This window comes from Thamnophis sirtalis, unplaced genomic scaffold (genome assembly GCF_051295495.1).
Source record: "Thamnophis sirtalis isolate CommonGarterSnake01/CBP01778 unplaced genomic scaffold, rThaSir2_p1.2 scaffold_8, whole genome shotgun sequence".
NCBI lineage: Eukaryota > Metazoa > Chordata > Lepidosauria > Squamata > Natricidae > Thamnophis > Thamnophis sirtalis.
The window spans coordinates 458,133-474,926 of record NW_028261388.1 but is presented as its reverse complement, the minus strand read 5'-3'; the positions used below and the strand labels follow the sequence as shown (position 1 = coordinate 474,926).

The 16,794-nt window shown below is 52.3% G+C and overlaps 3 protein-coding genes across 3 annotated transcripts; 1 reads left to right on the top strand and 2 right to left on the bottom strand.

Moving 5' to 3' along the window:
• The first annotated feature begins 2,916 nt into the window (after positions 1 to 2,916).
• On the top strand, positions 2,917 to 3,909 carry LOC106556751 (olfactory receptor 52K1-like). Its single transcript, XM_014075736.2, has one exon. The coding sequence runs from the start codon at positions 2,917 to 2,919 to the stop codon at positions 3,907 to 3,909; it is 993 nt and encodes a 330-aa protein (XP_013931211.2).
• A 3,957-nt stretch (positions 3,910 to 7,866) lies between these two features.
• Positions 7,867 to 9,863, bottom strand: LOC106556771 (olfactory receptor 52D1-like). Its single transcript, XM_014075757.2, has one exon. The coding sequence runs from the start codon at positions 9,786 to 9,788 to the stop codon at positions 8,721 to 8,723; it is 1,068 nt and encodes a 355-aa protein (XP_013931232.2). The 5' UTR covers positions 9,789 to 9,863; the 3' UTR covers positions 7,867 to 8,720.
• A 3,224-nt stretch (positions 9,864 to 13,087) lies between these two features.
• Positions 13,088 to 15,846, bottom strand: LOC106556752 (olfactory receptor 51E2-like). The gene is made up of 2 exons (XM_014075737.2): positions 15,417 to 15,846; positions 13,088 to 14,177 (listed from the first exon to the last, which is right to left on the bottom strand). The coding sequence occupies exons 1-2, from the start codon at positions 15,427 to 15,429 to the stop codon at positions 13,177 to 13,179; spliced, it is 1,014 nt and encodes a 337-aa protein (XP_013931212.2). The 5' UTR covers positions 15,430 to 15,846; the 3' UTR covers positions 13,088 to 13,176.
• Between the last annotated feature and the right edge of the window lie 948 nt (positions 15,847 to 16,794).

Here is a 16,794-nt window from a genome sequence, read left to right as displayed (position 1 = left end):
CTGAACCTGGATGCTACTACGAAGTCCCTCCATGGCCAGGACAAAGTTGGAACTTGGGGAAACTTTTTTCAGGTCTGGGAATATTATCCGTCTCTCAGACGTGGGCAGCATCTCCTGAGCAGCCTCGCCTGCTTCCCGCTGGGTAGGTGGCGTATCCTCTGGAGGGGCCGAGGGGTGGGCAGAGCACGGGGCAGGAGACCCCAGGGAGATCTGCTGGGGCAGAGGAAGTTCCCCTGTGGCAGGAGGTGGGGCCCCCCCAGCCTCTGCGGGAGACTGGGTGAGTTCTGGCAGAGGGAGGGGGAGAAGCTTTTATCTGGAGAGGCTTCTTGGCTTCTGATGACCAGGCCCTCTTCTGCCTTCGCACGGGGCTGTGACTGATGCTCCCCTCCAGGTTCCATTCAAGAGAGCAGCCGAGCATTATCCGCAGGTACCTGATCTGGGAGGGGAAGCCTTCTGTAGATACATTTCATGCTTCACGGGGAGGGTATTTTTTGGGGCAAAAGGGCCAGTTTTTAAAGGTTTATGATTCACTTTAAAGTCCATCTTCCAGATGAAGCTTCAGGCATCTTTCCCTCCTAGCTTCCCCCACAGCAGCCACCCCGTGAAAGAGGTCGGGTGGGAGGCAGGGACCGGCCCCACATCATCCAGGAAGCTCCCATCACTGGGCAGAGAGGGAGGGAGAACAAACCCCCGTCTCCTACCTTCACCATGGAACCAGGCTGGCTCAATTTGTTCTTGTTATGCTGGAGAAAACCAGCCATGACCCAGAGGGGAGAAGAGGCTGTCTTGAAGACGAGGGCAGATGGCCAGAGGGAAGGAGGACCGGAAGGGCTTCAGCCACCCGGAGGTTGCTCTAGATGATTTCCAGATGTTTTTGAGTTGGTGAGAGCCTGGTGTTGATGAGCCAGGTGGAGCCAAATGGTGAAGCCCAGAGGCAACGCAGGGAAATCCAATCGAGTCCCATCCTTTATTTGCTTAGGCCTCGTAGGCAGATGGCCGGGAAAATTAATTGCCTTTGGAAGAGGGGGAGGTAAAAGGGTCCCTGCAGCCCACCAAAGCTGCCACCAGCCACAACATAGAACAAGACTGGAGGACGTGGAGAGACCTGCTGAGGGAATCATCAACGTTGGACTCAGCTGGATGGATAGCAAGAGCACTTCCATACCACTTCCCAGCCTCTCTCAGTGGTTTACAGCCTCTTGCCCCCAACCATCCGAGTCCTCATTTGAACCAACCTGGGAGGATGGGAGGCTGAGTCAACCTGGAGCCTGATGAGATCCGAACTGCCAAACTGCTGGCAGTTAGCCAGCAGTCAGCAGAATTAGCCTGCAAGAATGCACTCTAACCACTGTTCCCCCCCCACCAGCATCAGTAGACAGAATCTTGCCAGACTGAGGCTATAAACCTCTAACCTACCAGATATTCAGAGAGAGAGAGAGAGAGAGAGAGAGAGAGAGAGAGAGAGAGAGAGAGAGAGAGAGAGAGAGAGAGAGAGAGAGAGAGAGAGAGAGAGGAAGGGGGAGGGAGGGAATGTTGTGGCTACTGTGAACCCTCCCTCCCTCCCCCTTCTCTCTTTTCCTCCCCCTTTCTCTCTCATTGTCTCTTATTCTCTTATTACCTTACTTCCTTCTTCCCTTCCCCTTTCTTTCTTTCTTTCTTTCTTTCTTTCTTTCTTTCTTTCTTTCTTTCCTCCCTCCCTCCCTCCTCCCTCTTCTCTCTTTTCCTCCCCCTTTCTCTCTCATTGTCTCAGTCTCTTATTACCTTACTTCCTTCTTTCCTTCCCCTTTCTTTCTTTCTTTCTTTCTTTCTTTCTTTCTTTCTTTCCTCCCTCCCTCCTCCCTCTTCCTCCCTCCCTCTCTCTTTCCCATTCTCCCTTCCTCTATGCTGCCCAATGCTTTCCCTCGCTGCTCATGCTTCTCACAAAGTATAATATACTATTAAAAATATATTGGTCACTTGTGGAATGTTGTGTAGAATCCATTATTTCCATTGTTCGAGCCACACGTCTAATCAACGCCCTTCATTGTGTGGATCATTTGCTTTCTGACACATCCCATGTACCCTTCGTTTGTGTACCCCATAAAAAGACCGAAATTTCTCCTTAATAAAAATCTCTTTTGCTTTGCCTGAATTCCTGGGGATTCATATTTCAGATGGGCTTCTCCTCCTCCTCCCTCCTCCTCCTCCTCCTCCTCCTCCTCCTCCTCCTCCTCCTCCTCTCCTCCTCCTCCCACCCCTCCTCCTGGCATATCTGTCATCGGACGTTGGAGATCAGGTTGGCAGAGATGCCCATCTGCAAAGGTAAAAGTCTCTCTCTCAAATTCAGGGCTTGTGCTCTTGTTAGCTCCACAACCACCTGGCCGAATGTTTGGTCAGGAAAGAATGAAAGATTCAGAACTGAAGAAAGAGGAAGGGAGGTTTTCTTTCTTTGCCTGAGATAGTTTGGGGGGAATTTTGTGCGTTTCCAAAAGTCCTGGAGTTTTAGCTTTCTGCATGGAGGATCCTTGGCTGCCTAACTGGGTGCAAAAAGAGGATGATTTTCATCCCAAAATTCTTCTGATTTCTTTTTGGTGGCTCAAACGTAGGAACAAATCCCTGAAGGATGCTGGTTAGTTAGAGCAGTGTTTCTCAACCTTGGCAACTTGAAGATGTCCGGACTTCAACTCCCAGAATTCCCCAGCCAGCGAATGCTGGCTGGGGAATTCTGGGAGTTGAAGTCCGGACATCTTCAAGTTGCCAAGGTTGAGAAACACTGAGTTAGAGGCAGAGCGGCAGAAAAGATGAATGTTGGGCTAACCTTCTGTTTCGCTGGCAGCATTTCAGAAGGGAAGGGGGTCTCCAGCCTCAGTGAGGACCCATCCCACCACCAGCCATGTGGCGTCTGCACAAGAGAAGCCCACCCAGAAGGATCTCGAAATGAAGCAACTCTTCAGTGGATCGTCCGATAGATTGGCAGGCAACCAGACCCTCCGGGAGCCCCTCGTTTTCTTCCTGGCTGGGATTCCGGGCCTGGAACCAGCTCACCCCTGGATCTCCATCCCCTTCTGCTCCATGTTCCTCGTCTCCCTCCTGGGCAACGGCACCCTCCTCTATGTCATCAAGACAGACCTGAGTCTCCACAAGCCCATGTTCTTCTTCCTCTCCATGCTGTCCTCCATTGATCTGGTGTTGTCCCTCACCACCATGCCCAAAACCCTGGGCATCTTCTGGTTCAAAGCCGGGGAGATTGGGCTGGTTGGCTGCCTGGCGCAGATGTTCTTCATCCACTCCTTTTCCATCATGGAGTCCGCGGTGCTCTTGGCCATGTCCTTCGACCGCTACGTGGCCATTTGCCACCCTCTGAGGTACCACAGCGTCCTGACCCATTCCTTGGTGGCCAAAGCTGGGCTGGTGGTTTTGATGAGAGCGGTTGCCCTGACGCTGCCCGTACCCTTCCTGCTCCGGAGGCTCTCCTACTGCCACTCCCTCACGATCGCCCACTGCTACTGCGAGCACATGGCCGTGGTGAGGCTGGCCTGTTCCAACACCCGCTTCACTAGCATTTACGGGATCTTCGTGGCCCTCCTGGTCGTTGGCTTTGACCTGAGCTTCATTGTGCTGTCCTACGCCAAGATCCTGCGGGCGGTCCTGAGTCTGGCTACCAAGGAGGAGCAGCACAAAGCCTTTGGCACCTGCCTGTCCCATGTCTGCGCCATCCTGATCTTCTACGTCCCGGTGATCCTCTCCTCCTTCCTACACAGGTTCAGCTCCCACGTTCCCACCTACATCCACATTCTCCTGGCTAACTTCTACCTGCTCTTCCCGCCAATGATGAACCCCATTATTTATGGGGTGCAGACAAAGCAGATCCGAGAGAGGGTTCTCCAACTCTTCTATCCCCAGCAGCTGTCAGGAAAGGCAGCCTTGTAGAGGAGCCGCCTACTCGTGTTCCTGTCCATATGCAACATGTAGATGTGGCTACTTCCTTCTCCACGCCTTCCTATTCCTCTGGAAGAGCCCCTGGCAGGCAGCCTCCACCTTCCCTACCTGCTAGGAGCTATGAGGCCCCCAGGCCTGGCTCTCTCCGTCACTGCAACCGGCCAAAGTAAGGAGAAAAGTCTCCTCTGCTGGGACTTGTTTAGCAATAGCAGTTAGACTTATATACCGCTTCATAGGCCTTTCAGCCGTCTCTAAGCGGTTTACAGAGTCAGCATATTGCCCCCACAGTCTGGGTCCTCATTTCACCCAGATAGATAGATAGATAGATAGATAGATAGATAGATAGATAGATAGATAGATAGATAGATAGATAGATAGATGATAGATAGATAGATAGATAGATAGATAGATGATAGATAGCAATAGCAGTTAGACTTATCTACTGCTTCATAGGGCTTTCAGCCCTCTCTAAGCGGTTTACAGAGTCAGCATATCGCCCCCAACAATCCGGGTCCTCATTTCACCCAGATAGATAGATAGATAGATAGATAGATAGATAGATAGATAGATAGATAGATAGATAGATAGATAGATAGATAGATAGATAGATAGATGATAGATAGATATAGATAGATAGATAGATAGATAGATAGATAGATAGATAGATAGATGATAGATAGCAACAGCAGTTAGACTTATATACCGCTTCAAAGGGCTTTCAGCCCTCTCTAAGCGGTTTACAGAGTCAGCATATTGCCCCCACAATCTGGGTCCTCATTTCACCCAGATAGATAGATAGATAGATAGATAGATAGATAGATAGATAGATAGATGATAGATAGATATAGATAGATAGATAGATAGATAGATAGATAGATAGATAGATAGATAGATAGATAGATAGATAGATAGATAGATAGCAATAGCAGTTAGACTTATCTACCGCTTCATAGGGCTTTCAGCCCTCTCTAAGTGGTTTACAGAGTCAGCATATCGCCCCCAACAACAATCCGGGTCCTCATTTTACCCACCTCGGAAGGATGGAAGGCTGAGTCAACCTTGAGCCGGTGAGATTTGAACCACTGAACTGCAGTTAGCAGTCAGCTGAAGTGGCCTGCAGTACTGCACCCTAACCCCTGCGCCACCTTGTTTGGTTGCCTCATCTATGAAGCCTCTGGGCCTGCTGTCAGATCTGCCTCCACTTGGGCTCCTAGGTAAAGGCGATCCTTAGCTCCATTGGTTGGGAAAAGTGGTACAGTTGAGTAGAAGTCATGTGAATGGCAGTCATGAATGGAGAGTTTGTGCCAGCTGGCTTTCCTCCCTTGCTCCCTTCCCTTTGTTTGTCTCCCGTTGTCCAGTCAAATTTAAAAGAGATGGTTTGGAAGCAGGTGCTGCCTGCTGCCAATCACCTCCACTAGACCGATTAGATCCCACAGATTAGGCCTCCTCCGAATTCCATCCGCCGGCCAGTGTCGACTGGCGACTACCCGGAGGAGAGCCTTCTCTGTGGCTGCTCCGACCCTCTGGAACGAACTCCCCGTGGAGATTCGAACCCTCACCACCCTCCAGGCCTTCCGCAAAGCCCTTAAAACCTGGCTGTTCCAACAGGCCTGGGGCTAATGAACTATTGCCCCCGTCTCGAATGGTATGACTGTTGTGTTTTTAATCATGCATTGTTTCTTATGTCGTTTTAAATTCTTGTTTGTATCCCCCTTCCCTGGTTGAGTTGTGAGCCGCCCTGAGTTCCCTTCGGTGGAAAAGGGCGGCATATAAATAAAATCAACATCAACATCAACATCAACATCAGGTGGATGTTCTTCTCCCAGGGAGATGGCCTTGAAGGCTTGGTTGGTTCTCATGGAGAAGACTTCTCACAGTTACGTCTCACTTTCCCGCAGGCCCTCGGCCCCTGGCCCTCCCTTCCGGCTTCCCCCCCCCCAGAGCTCATGGCAGATTGGCAGGGAGGGGGCAGTTCAGACGTTGGCCGCAGGGCCAATAGGAGACAGAAGGAAAAGGGAAGGGAAGGGGAAGGGCCTCCACGCAGTCCCTGGTCTCTTGCTATTGGATGGGTCCTGTGAAGCAGGACTTCTAGGGCCGGCCCAGCACCGACAAAGAGGCGGAGTCCGATTCTCTCTGAGTCACACGTTTATTCAAATCTTGACAAATCTTGACAAAGCTGCAGGAATCTACCCAGACTTCTTGCCTTCCCCTGGACACGACCGGATAAGGATTCGTGGGTTTTGGAGGAAGTCAAGCTTATGATTCTGGTGGCTGTGCAAAGACTCCAAGCTGGGCCCTCACTTGACAGTTTCCTGGCATCAGCTGCCCGTTGGCCCTGTTGAGGGTGGCCTGTCCCTTATTGGGTAGGAAGGTCTCCTGGGATATCTCCTGGGGTCTTGTGAAGATTATTCAGGCTCTCAGATCCACCCTATCTCGGACTCTGATACAGCAGAGCAGGCCGAGGTTCTTGGATGTACAGTCTGGTCATCAGAGGTGGCATTCAGCAGGTTCTGACCAGTTCTGGAGAACTGTTGTAATATAATTCCTTGTGTAGGTGTGTCCTTGTGTGTCACCCATGGCCCAGTTCATACCAGGGCATGCGGAGCCACGCTGAACCACACAGGAGAAAACTAACTCCTAAAACCTCATAACATCCTGATAGTGCATAACATAACATCCTGAGATGTGCCCTACCAAGGACGCCCAGGATTTGACCATATATAGACAGAACTTCCCTGAGCAGTAGATTAGAAATTGTACTTTTACAGGCTGTTTTTAAGCACATGCTATTGCTCCTCCTGCCTTTGTCCTATCTGAATAAAAGGGGCTCTCAGACCCCCAATCTGGGTCGCTCCATCCTGAGAAAGATCGTGTCCTGTCTTTTCTCCACATTGGCCTCATGGGCGAACCACAGGAACATCACATTTGGTGGCAGAGGATGGTTACTTCACAGAGAACCAGCAGCTGAAACTTTGAGTAGTTGGGAGAACTGGCAAATACCACCTCTGGCTGGCCCCGCCCCCATCTATTCTCTGCCTCCTGAGTCTCAGCTGATCGGGAGGATATGGGGATTTTGAGGTATCCTTCCCCTGCCCACCAAGCAGCCACACCCACCAAGCCACACCACACTCACCAAGCCATGCCCACCCCAGAACTGGTAATAAAAAACTTTGAATCCCACCACTGCTGGTTGTGTGATCTGGGATGAGTTGTCCAGCCTCTTCTTCAAACCCTCCAGAGATGGAGCACCCACAACCTCTGTAGGCAACCTCTTCCACTGATTAACTGTCCTACCCCGTCAACTCTGCCTTGGCATCCAATTTGATGTTTCTCAAGCCCATAGCCATCCACGTCATCCCGCAAGTGGCTCTCCTGGGCGTTGGCACCATAGAGCACGAGGTTGAGCATGGGAGGGGCCACGCAGTAAATACATAAAACGGGAAGGGGCAGCCCAGCCCCCTTCTGCTCCAGAGTGGCAGGACAGGCTGAGTTGGCTCAACACGAGAGGGGATGGAGGCCCCGAGAGGGGAGATTGGGGAGAACCAGAGGGAGGGTCTTCCTGGCCTAGAGGAGAAATGGCGATGCCTTGTTTTCTGATTCGGCTGCCAGGGAAGGAGACCTCTTGAGGGACGTCAAGGAGAACATCTAAGCAAGCTGTGAATCACAACAGTTGGTTTCACATGGAAATGGTTAATATGTGAACCTTCAAGGCATTTCTGGACCTCAAGAGGTGCTGCTGACAGAACAGGAAGTGAATTAGCTATTTTGCTACCTGGTAAAGTATTTGTATGAGGACCAGAAGCTCCAGGGATGAATCCGTGAATGTCAAGGGCAAGAAATCAGGAGACCAGGCAGTTCAAATGAATACAAGTTTTTTAAAAAATAAATTTTATTAATTTTCTATTAATTACATTCCTTAGTGCTTAATAAACATTGTGTTGTCTGGATATTTAATTTGCTTAACAATACACATTTCCTTCTTACTCTTCACCTCATTTTTCCAACCACTGGTAAAATAAGTTGCAAGTTTGATAATATTCTGTGTCTTCTTTCTGTTTGATTTTCATTGTCAGTCTGTCCATTTCTGCACAGTCTAATATCTTCTTAATTATCTCTTGGCTGCTGTTAAAACATGTAATACTAAATACATTCTTTTCTTATCACATTTTTCTGATATCATCCCTAATAAAAACAGTCCAGGTTTAAAATCTACACGTTTCCCTATTATCTTTTCTAGCCATCTATGTATTTTTGCCCATTTTTTTTTGTTTTAGCACACGTCCACCGCATATGATAACATGTGCCTGTCTTTTGATTACATTTCCAACCTTTGCTAGACATATTTTTAAACATTTTAGCTAACCTAGCAGGTGGTAAATGCCATCTATAAAACATTTTATATAAACTTTCTTTATAAGAAGAAATGAATGCAGGTTTAATGCCTGGTAGCACTTTCTACAAGAATCCGAACTACTAACAGTTGAAGCCAATAGGTGGTAGATGTGAGTCAAAGGAATTCTAGGTGGGCTGGATCTCTTGTGGGCACGAAAGGACTCCAAACATATGACACTCTTGACCCGTCCTTCCTCGGGTTCAGCCTCCTACAATGGCCTAATTAAGCCACTACCTATTAAGTGAATATAGAAGAGTAGATGACCATCCTACCCACAACTATCCCTTCAAAATGTCTTAGGGGAAACGAAGGATACGTTTGCATCCACATTGGACAGAAAGATCGAAAGACACAAAGATTGTTAATTTCACACAGCACTACTAAGAGTTGGCTTGGACTCTCCTCGGACCTAAAATCTCCTGCTTCGCAGACCCAGAGCCATCAGCACCCGCACACGGATCTCCTTGGTCTTGGCGCCATAAACCATGGGGTTGAGCATGGAGGGGACCAGCAAGTAGAAGTTGGCCAGGAAGATGTGGACGCTGTGGGGGATGTTATGGCCAAAGCGGTGGGAAAGGAAGGAGAAGAGCCCGGGGGTGTACAGAATGAAGATGACTCCCACGTGGGCCCCACAGGTGCCCAGGGCTTTGTGCCGAGCCTCCGAGGAAGGCAGGTGGAAGACGGTCCGTAGGATCAGCCCGTAGGAGATGAAGATGAAGGTCAGGTCTCCACCGGTAACGAGGAGGGCCGCAACCAGCCCGTAGAGGTTGTTGGGAGTGGTGTTCCCGCACGCCAGTTTCACTAGAGCCATGTGCTCACAATAAGTATGAGAGATATTTCGGGAGTGACAAAATCTCAGCCGCAGCAAAAGCAAAGGGATGGGTAAGACGACGACAAAGGCCCGGATAACGATGGCTGCTCCGAATTTGACCACCGTCTTGGGGGTCAGCAGGGTTGCGTAGCCGAGTGGGTCGCAGATGGCCACGTATCGGTCATAGGCCATGGCGGTGAGCGTCCCAGACTCCACAGCAGAGATGGCATGGACCATGAACATCTGCACCAGGCAGGCAGCGAAGGTGACCTCTCGGGCATTGGCCCAGAAGATGCCCAGCATCTTGGGCAGGATACAGGTGGGCATGGCCATGTCAGTGAGTGCCAGGATGGAGAGGAAGAGGTGCATGGGCTGGTGCAGGCTGGATTCCGTCCAGATGACCCAGAGTAGGGTGGCATTGCCCAGGAGAGCCAGGGCGTAGACCAAGCAGAAGGGCATGGAGAGCCAGGTCTGGACGTTCTCCAGCCCTAGGAAACCCAGGAGGAGGAAGGAGGTGGGAGGGGCATGGAGACTGAGGTTGGCAGCTCCTGCCATAGAAAACCTTCTCCAGTGAAGCAGATGCCCGTCTCTCCAGGCTGCCTGGGTCTCCTTGGACGTTTCGATACGATCTGCTGAATCTAAAAGTTGCCTTGGTTCCCACCCCATCAATTGACCCGCAGTTTCTTTGGTTAATGTCTTCTCCTGAGTCACGGGGCCTTCTGTGCTTCTGCTGGTCAGTGAGTCAGTTTCCTGCCTCTGGAGAATGACGATGAACTGGGTGTTCCTCTCGGAGGGACGAAGAACGTGAGTGATCCCACCCGGTGCTTTGTGGGGCAGAAGCTAAGAATAGCCCCCAGCGTCCTTTCCATCCCCCAGTTCCTCCTTAGGAACAATGAGGGGATTTCCTTGCTGCACCCAGCCCAGGATCCAGCACAGAACACGGGTTTCCCTCCCCTCAAAAGGGAGAATTCAGGAGGAGGAGGAGAGCGTCATCCTGGCCATGCCGTCTTCTCAAGGTGCAAGGGAAGAACTGCAAAGAGAAGGAAAGAGGGGCGGAGCAGAGCTCAGCTGCTATCGGTGGAGTGAAGTGTCCCAAGCTCTGAGTGGTCCCCCCACCCCTCGTCCAATGGGATGCTCCTCTTTGGGGTTTCAGTCAGCCAATCCACAAACTCCTACTCCAGAGCCTTCCATGTTTTTAAAAGGGGGGTTAAGAGGAGATTCGATAGCTGAAATGGTATACTAGGGTCTCCTTCTTGGGTGGGAGGTTGGACTCGGGGACCTCCAGGTCACTTCCCTCTCCCTCCTTCCCTTTTGTTATCCTGTGACCATGTCTGCCCATCCCATCAAGCCCCAAGAAGGCCTGGAATGATACAGGCAGACTAGAAGACCTCCAAGGTCCCTTCCAACCCTGTTATTCTAGGCTCCACCTTAGCTCCCTCCTCCCATTTCATCCCTTTTTCTTATGTTGACTTCCCAAGATCAGAAGTCTGCACATTATTGAGTTACTTCAAGGAATAGACTAGACTAGAACTAAGAATAGAATAGAAGACTAACAGAGTTGGAAGGGACCTTGTAGGTAATCTAGTCCACCACCACTCTACCTCCAAAGCAGGAGAGAGCCTACACCATTTCCACTGATGAAGCTCCCACAACTTCTGAAGGCAACTTCGGTTCCTGTTGATCGTCGGGTGCACTTCAAGGTCTTACTTACCACCTATAAAGCGCTCCATGGTAGTGGATCTGACTATTTGAGAGACCGCCTCCTGCCAATTACCTCCCTGCGTCCCATCAGATCGCACAGAGTAGGCCTCCTCCGAATTCCATCCGCCAGCCAGTGCCGACTGGCGACTACGCGGAGGAGAGCCTTCTCTGTTGCGGCTCCGACACTATGGAACAATCTCCCCGTGGAGATTCGTACCCTCACCACCGTCCAGGCCTTCCGCACAGCCCTCAAGATCTGGCTATCCCGTCAGGCCTGGGGATAGGATTACTCTAACCCCGCCCGAATGTTGAGTGAATGTTGTGTTTTTACGATTAATTTTCTTTTAATCACGATTCTTTTCTTTTTAAGTCTTGTCTCGCACTCCCTTCCCTTATTGTTGTAAGCCGCCCTGAGTCCCCTCAGGGAAAAGGGCGGCATATAAATTTCCAATAAAATCTAAAATCTAAAATCTAAAAATCCTGTGCTTGATGGTTCTCACTGTCCTGGTTAACTATGGTTAACTAGAGTAACTATGACAGGTCCTTGGTGATTTCTGAGTTTGCTAGTTTTCAAGCAGATGCCTCATCACCCAAACTAGGTATAACATCCCCAATGCTAGTCCAGCTATGGTTAACTATGGTTTCCCATTCAGGTGTGCACCCATCTGATGTCCTTTGCCGAAGAGCTACACAGGATGATGCATTTTAAGGGGGTGCCCTGTCTGCACCCCTTCCTTAAGCAGGCTTATAATCAGGGGCAACCTTAAAAGCCACTTACCTCCCGCCGGGAAATGCGTTGGTTCCATTTATCCATTTTAATATTGATTTCACGTCTTAATTTGTAATGTTGAATGCTCTATTGTTCTAATCCTGCCATTGTTTTATTCTGCTATTTATGGCATTGCAAGGCAGCCAGAGAGAGTGGAGAGCTGGGCAGCATTCAAAATTTAAAAGTAAATAAACTATCTTCATCCGCATATTTTGCCCTGCTTAAAGAGGCAACACTGACACTTCACACTCACACACACACGCACACACACACGCACACGCACACTCCCACTCAACCATTCCGAGCCACAACACGGACACACCTGCGAGATGGCTAAGGTCTGAGTGACCGGATCAGCAACCTCCAAAGAAGAACAGCACCTGGCACAGAATCTGCTGGGATATATAGCTCAGGTGTCGCCAGGTAGCAAAAGGGCCGAATGGAGATGCTGGGCAGGCAAGGCCTCTCTGGGGATCTCTGGCTGCACAGGTGCCCAGGTGTATACAACGTCTCCTCTGGAGCCCCACGGCTCCTGGGAGTAAAATTGCCCTCTGGGACCCCTTGGCCCCCCCTCCCCTCCCTTCTGCCAGAGCTAGAAGGTCTTGAGGCCCCAACGGAGGCCTTTCACGCTGGGGGGGGGCTGATAGATTAAGAACATACCCCCCCTCTCCCCCCTTCTCACCATACTCCCTCCCTCCCCATCCATTTAGCTAGCTTGATATTTTTATAGCCTTGTATTTATATTATGAGGTTTTGTGCCAAACCCCCTACCCCCCCTTCCTCAGAGAGTCCCAGGCAGGGGGCACCGTTCTTCCTCCCCCACTTTTCCCTTCTACGACAACCCTGCAGGGTAGGTTGGACTGTGAGAGGGTGACCCCCTCCTCTCTGTGGCAACCCCTGAGATATCAGAAGGCTGCTCTCCTGTCTCCCCTGGTCCTTCCCTCCACCAGACTAGCCAGACCCACTTCCTGCAACCGTTCCCCGTATGTTTTAGTCTTCAGCCCCCTAAAATAATCTTTGTTGCTCTTCTCTGCCCTCTTTCCAGAGTCTCCACATCTTTTCTACATTGTGGTGACCAAAACTGAATGCCGTATTCCAAGTGTGGCCTTTCCAAGGCCTTATAAAGTGGTATTAACTCTTCACGTGATCTTGATTCTCTCCCTCTGTTGATGCAGCCTAGAACTGTGTTGGCTTTTTTGGCAGCTGCTGCACACGGCTGGCTCCTATTTAAATGCTTGTCCACTAGGACTCCAAGATCCCTTTCACAGTTACTACTGTTGAGCAAGGTACCACCTATACTGTACCTGTGCATTTCGTTTTCCTTGCCTAAATGCAGAACCTGACTCTTTTCACCATTGAATTTCATTTTATTAGATAGTGCCCATTGTTCAAGTCTGTCATTTTTGTCACTGACGTTTCATTCTGTCCCTCCTTTGGCATCCTTGGTCAGAAGTTGGGATGTTGGCCATGGCAACAGGAAGGCTGCAAGGATGGCAGTTGACTTCAGAGGCGTCCCGACTCCCTCGGCCTCCTCCTGGGATGAAGAAAGCGACTCCCGGCTTGGTTTTCTACCCCCAGCCGGCTTCAGTGAGGCTCCCTGTTCCTGCTCAGCCTCATGTACCTCAAGGCCCGCTTCCGGATGTCTCTGGTCCGGGCCCCATAGACAATGGGGTTAAGCACGGGGGGAACCAGGAGGTAGATGTTGCTGGTGACGGCCTGGAGCAGCGGAGACACACCTGGCCCGTACCGGTGGATGACGGAGAGGCTGATCAGGGGCACGTAGAAGGCCAGGACCATGCACAGGTGGGCCAGGCAGGTGCCGGAGGCCCGGAGGCGCTGCTCCCAGGAGCTCAGCCGCAGGACGGCCTTCAGGATCAGCAGGTAGGAGACGAGGATGAGCAGGAAGTCCAGGCCCATCACCAGGCTGATGGCGATCAGGCCGTAGACGATGTTCATGTTCAGCTTCTGCTTGTCGCAGGCCAGATTCATCATGTCTTGGTGGAGGCAGTAGGAATGGTGGAGGGGCCTGGAGGGGCAGAAGGACAGGCGGCTGAGGAGGAAGGGCAGCGGAAGGAAGAAGACCAGCCCCCTCACCAAGGCCACCGCGCCCACTTTGACCGCCACAGAGTTGGTGAGGATGGTGGAGTACTGAAGCGGGCGGCAGATGGCCACGTAGCGGTCCACGGCCATGGCCAAGAGGATGGTGGACTCCATGCCCGAGAGGGAGTGGATGAGGAACATCTGGAGGAGGCAGGTCCCGTAGGCGATCTCCTTGGCGTCCAGCCAAAGGAGGGAAAGGACCCTGGGCATCGTGCAGGAGGCCAGGACCAGGTCCACCCCTGCCAGCATCCCCAGGAAGAGGTACATGGGCGTGTGGAGCCTCGGCTCGGCTTTAATCACCAGCACCACGATGGAGTTGCCCACCAGGGCCACCATGTACATGGCACACAGGGGGAAGGCCAGCCAGAAGTGGGCAGCTTCCAGGCCGGGCAAGCCACTCAAGATGAAGGGGGAGGAGGGGCCGCCCAGGCTCTCGTTGGTGAAGGTCACTGCCTGGGTGGCATCCGGAGGCCCCGTGCTCAGCTCTGCGGAAAGGGAAGAAGGCAGAGTTGGTAACCTGGGGGAGGCAGGGGGCTCCTTGCTCCCTCCCTCCCCCCCACAGGAGCGCCCATCCCTGCAAAGGACCTCGGTGGGGGGCCCCTGGCCCCATGGCTCTTGGGGGGGGATGGACATCAGCAGCCAGGGGGCCAGGAAGAGGGAGGCCAGTAGAGGCGCCTGACCAGCTAATCCCAGGGACTTTGCTTGCCAGAAGGTCCAAAGAGGGATCCCGTCACTCTTGGACATAGCAACCGTCATAAATGTGAGTCAGTTGCCTCTGAATGTTCCTCTTGTGACCATGGGGATGCTACAATGGTCATAAGGGTGAAAAACGGTCATAAGTCCCTTTTTTCAGTGCCATTTGAACAGTCATTAAATGAGGACTACCTGGATCCTACAGGTGGTGTGTGGTGGTGGAAGGGATGGGTGGAGGATTAAAGAGACCCCCGTTCGGTTCTTCCTCAGCCATGGAAACTCTCTGCTTCACCCTCCCGCAGCCCAGCCCACCCCGCAGGGTTGTCGCAGAAGGGAAAAGAGGGGAAGGAAGAACTGGGACTCTCTGAGGGACGGTGGGGGTGGGGGGGGTCTAGGCATTCCCACCTTGGACTCTCAGTGTGCCCATGAGGCGGGCGTGGGAAGAGCCACATCAGCCCCTCCCACACCGGCACCCAGAGCAGCCCCCGCCTCCCTTTCCTTTCTGTGGCCGATCGGCAGCAGAGAAGCAAAAGGAAACGCAGCTGCAGCATTCCGATATCTGAGGGGCTGAGCCCCAAAAGACGGGGGTCCTCCTATCCTCCAAAGCCCCTGAAGGCCGGAGGAGGAGCAACAGGGGGGGGGGAACTAATCCAGGAGAGAAGCAACTGAAAACTAAGGAGAAACTTCCTGACAGGGAGGACAATTCACCCGTGGATCAGAAGTTGCCTCCAGAGGTTGTGGCTGCTCCTCCATCCCTGGAGGTTTTCAAGAAGAGCCTAGACAATCGTATCTCTGGAATGGTCAAGGATCTACGGCCTGAGTAGGGGGTTGGATTAGGAGACCACCAAGGTCCCTTCCAGCTCTGTTATTCTGTAAAATCAATCTTTCCTCTTTGTCTGTCTGTCTGTCTGTCTGTCTGTCTGTCTGTCTGTCTGTCTGTCTGTCTCTCTCTCTCACACACACACACACAAAAACACACACCCCCAGCAAACTTGCAGAACTGAACCTTTTGTTAAATATGTGCCACTTACCTTGTGAGATCATTTCCTCTGTCTCTCCTGGCGCAGATTTGGTGAATTAAGTCCCCCAGTGAGTCCCTTCCTTCCTTTCTTCCTTCCCTCCTTCCTTCTCTGGTGCCTTCAACACACATCCTCCATGAAGGCCCCCTGAGCCTCCAAGCTCTCCCGTGGCTCCCCTGGGAAGACCCCTGGCCCCACCCGGCTCTTCTCCTGCGGAAGACCCTTCCCAGCAGCCCCACAGGAGGCCGGCTGTTTCTCTGGAAGAGCCGAGGGGACTTTCTGCCAGCTGGGAACCAGGCAAGGATGCCTGGATGGCGCCTTCTCAGGCTCAGCCCCCTCGGGACCAATTGTCCCTGCTGGGAAGGCCCCACCCCAGAAGGGCAGGGCCCAGGGAAGGAGACGCACGTCCAGGGCTACCGTAGGGATCCGATGGGGGATGCTGAGTCTGCCTCAAGAGGGTCACAATTCCCAAGCCCAGGAAGAGGATTTCCCCGGGAGTTTCCTTCTTCAAAACCTCCAGTGATGAAGCTCCCACGACTTCTGCACGGGAAGCCCCCCCCCCACTGGTTCATTCTTCTACCAGGAAAATTCTCCTTGCTTTCAGGTTGAAACCCAACTCCCCAACCTTGAGATCCTCAGCCGTCCAGGTCAAGGTTGTCCCCAAAGGCAGCTGGGCTTCCATCCAGCCAGAACTGAGGAAGCTCCTTGGTGAGAGGAAGGAAACAGTTTTTGAGGAAAAAACCCAAGAAAGGCCAATTGCCTTTGGAAAAGCAGCTTTGGGACACCGAGTGGGAAGGCTGTGGAGGCATCTCCCACCACCCGGAGACCCTGAGGAAGGGCACGGAAGCCTAGTGCGAGAAAACACAACTCTCTCTGTGTGTGTGTGTGTGCAGTTATCCCGAGGCTGCCCAAAGCCCCATCTCTTCAACACTGTAGAAGACGCAGGCTTCCCTCATGCGCCTTCCCCCTTTGGAGACTCCCCCGTCCAGCCCCCCCCCCCCGGCCATGGCAGTTGGTTGGAGGCCAGAGGGGCTGACCAGAAGGAGGGACGTCCCCAGGGGAAACTCACCATGGAGTAATTTTGTTGGTGACCCAGAAATCCCTGGGCTTCCTTGGGAATAAGAGGGAGGGAGGGAGGAGGGAGAGTAAGGGGGGGTTCCCCCTTTGACCTCTCAGCCCTGCTGGTGGGTGCAGAACTCGGCATTCCCAGCCAAGGCAGGGGGGCTCCAGACAGACCCACCCCCTCATTGGACTGTCCTTCTCTGCCCACCGTCCCTGCCAGGTGTCTGTGTGTGTGTGGGGGGGTGTTTTGGGCTGCTATCTTGACTCACCCCAGTCTTTCCGCCTCCCCCCCCCCCCGCCAGCTGCCCTTGGCCCCCCCGTGAGGCAT

Bases quoted from the DNA above. Each gene is read 5' to 3' on its own strand.
- LOC106556751 (XM_014075736.2), top strand. From the start codon at position 2,917: ATGAAGCAACTCTTCAGTGGATCGTCCGATAGATTGGCAGGCAACCAG.
- LOC106556771 (XM_014075757.2), bottom strand. From the start codon at position 9,788: ATGGGGTGGGAACCAAGGCAACTTTTAGATTCAGCAGATCGTATCGAA.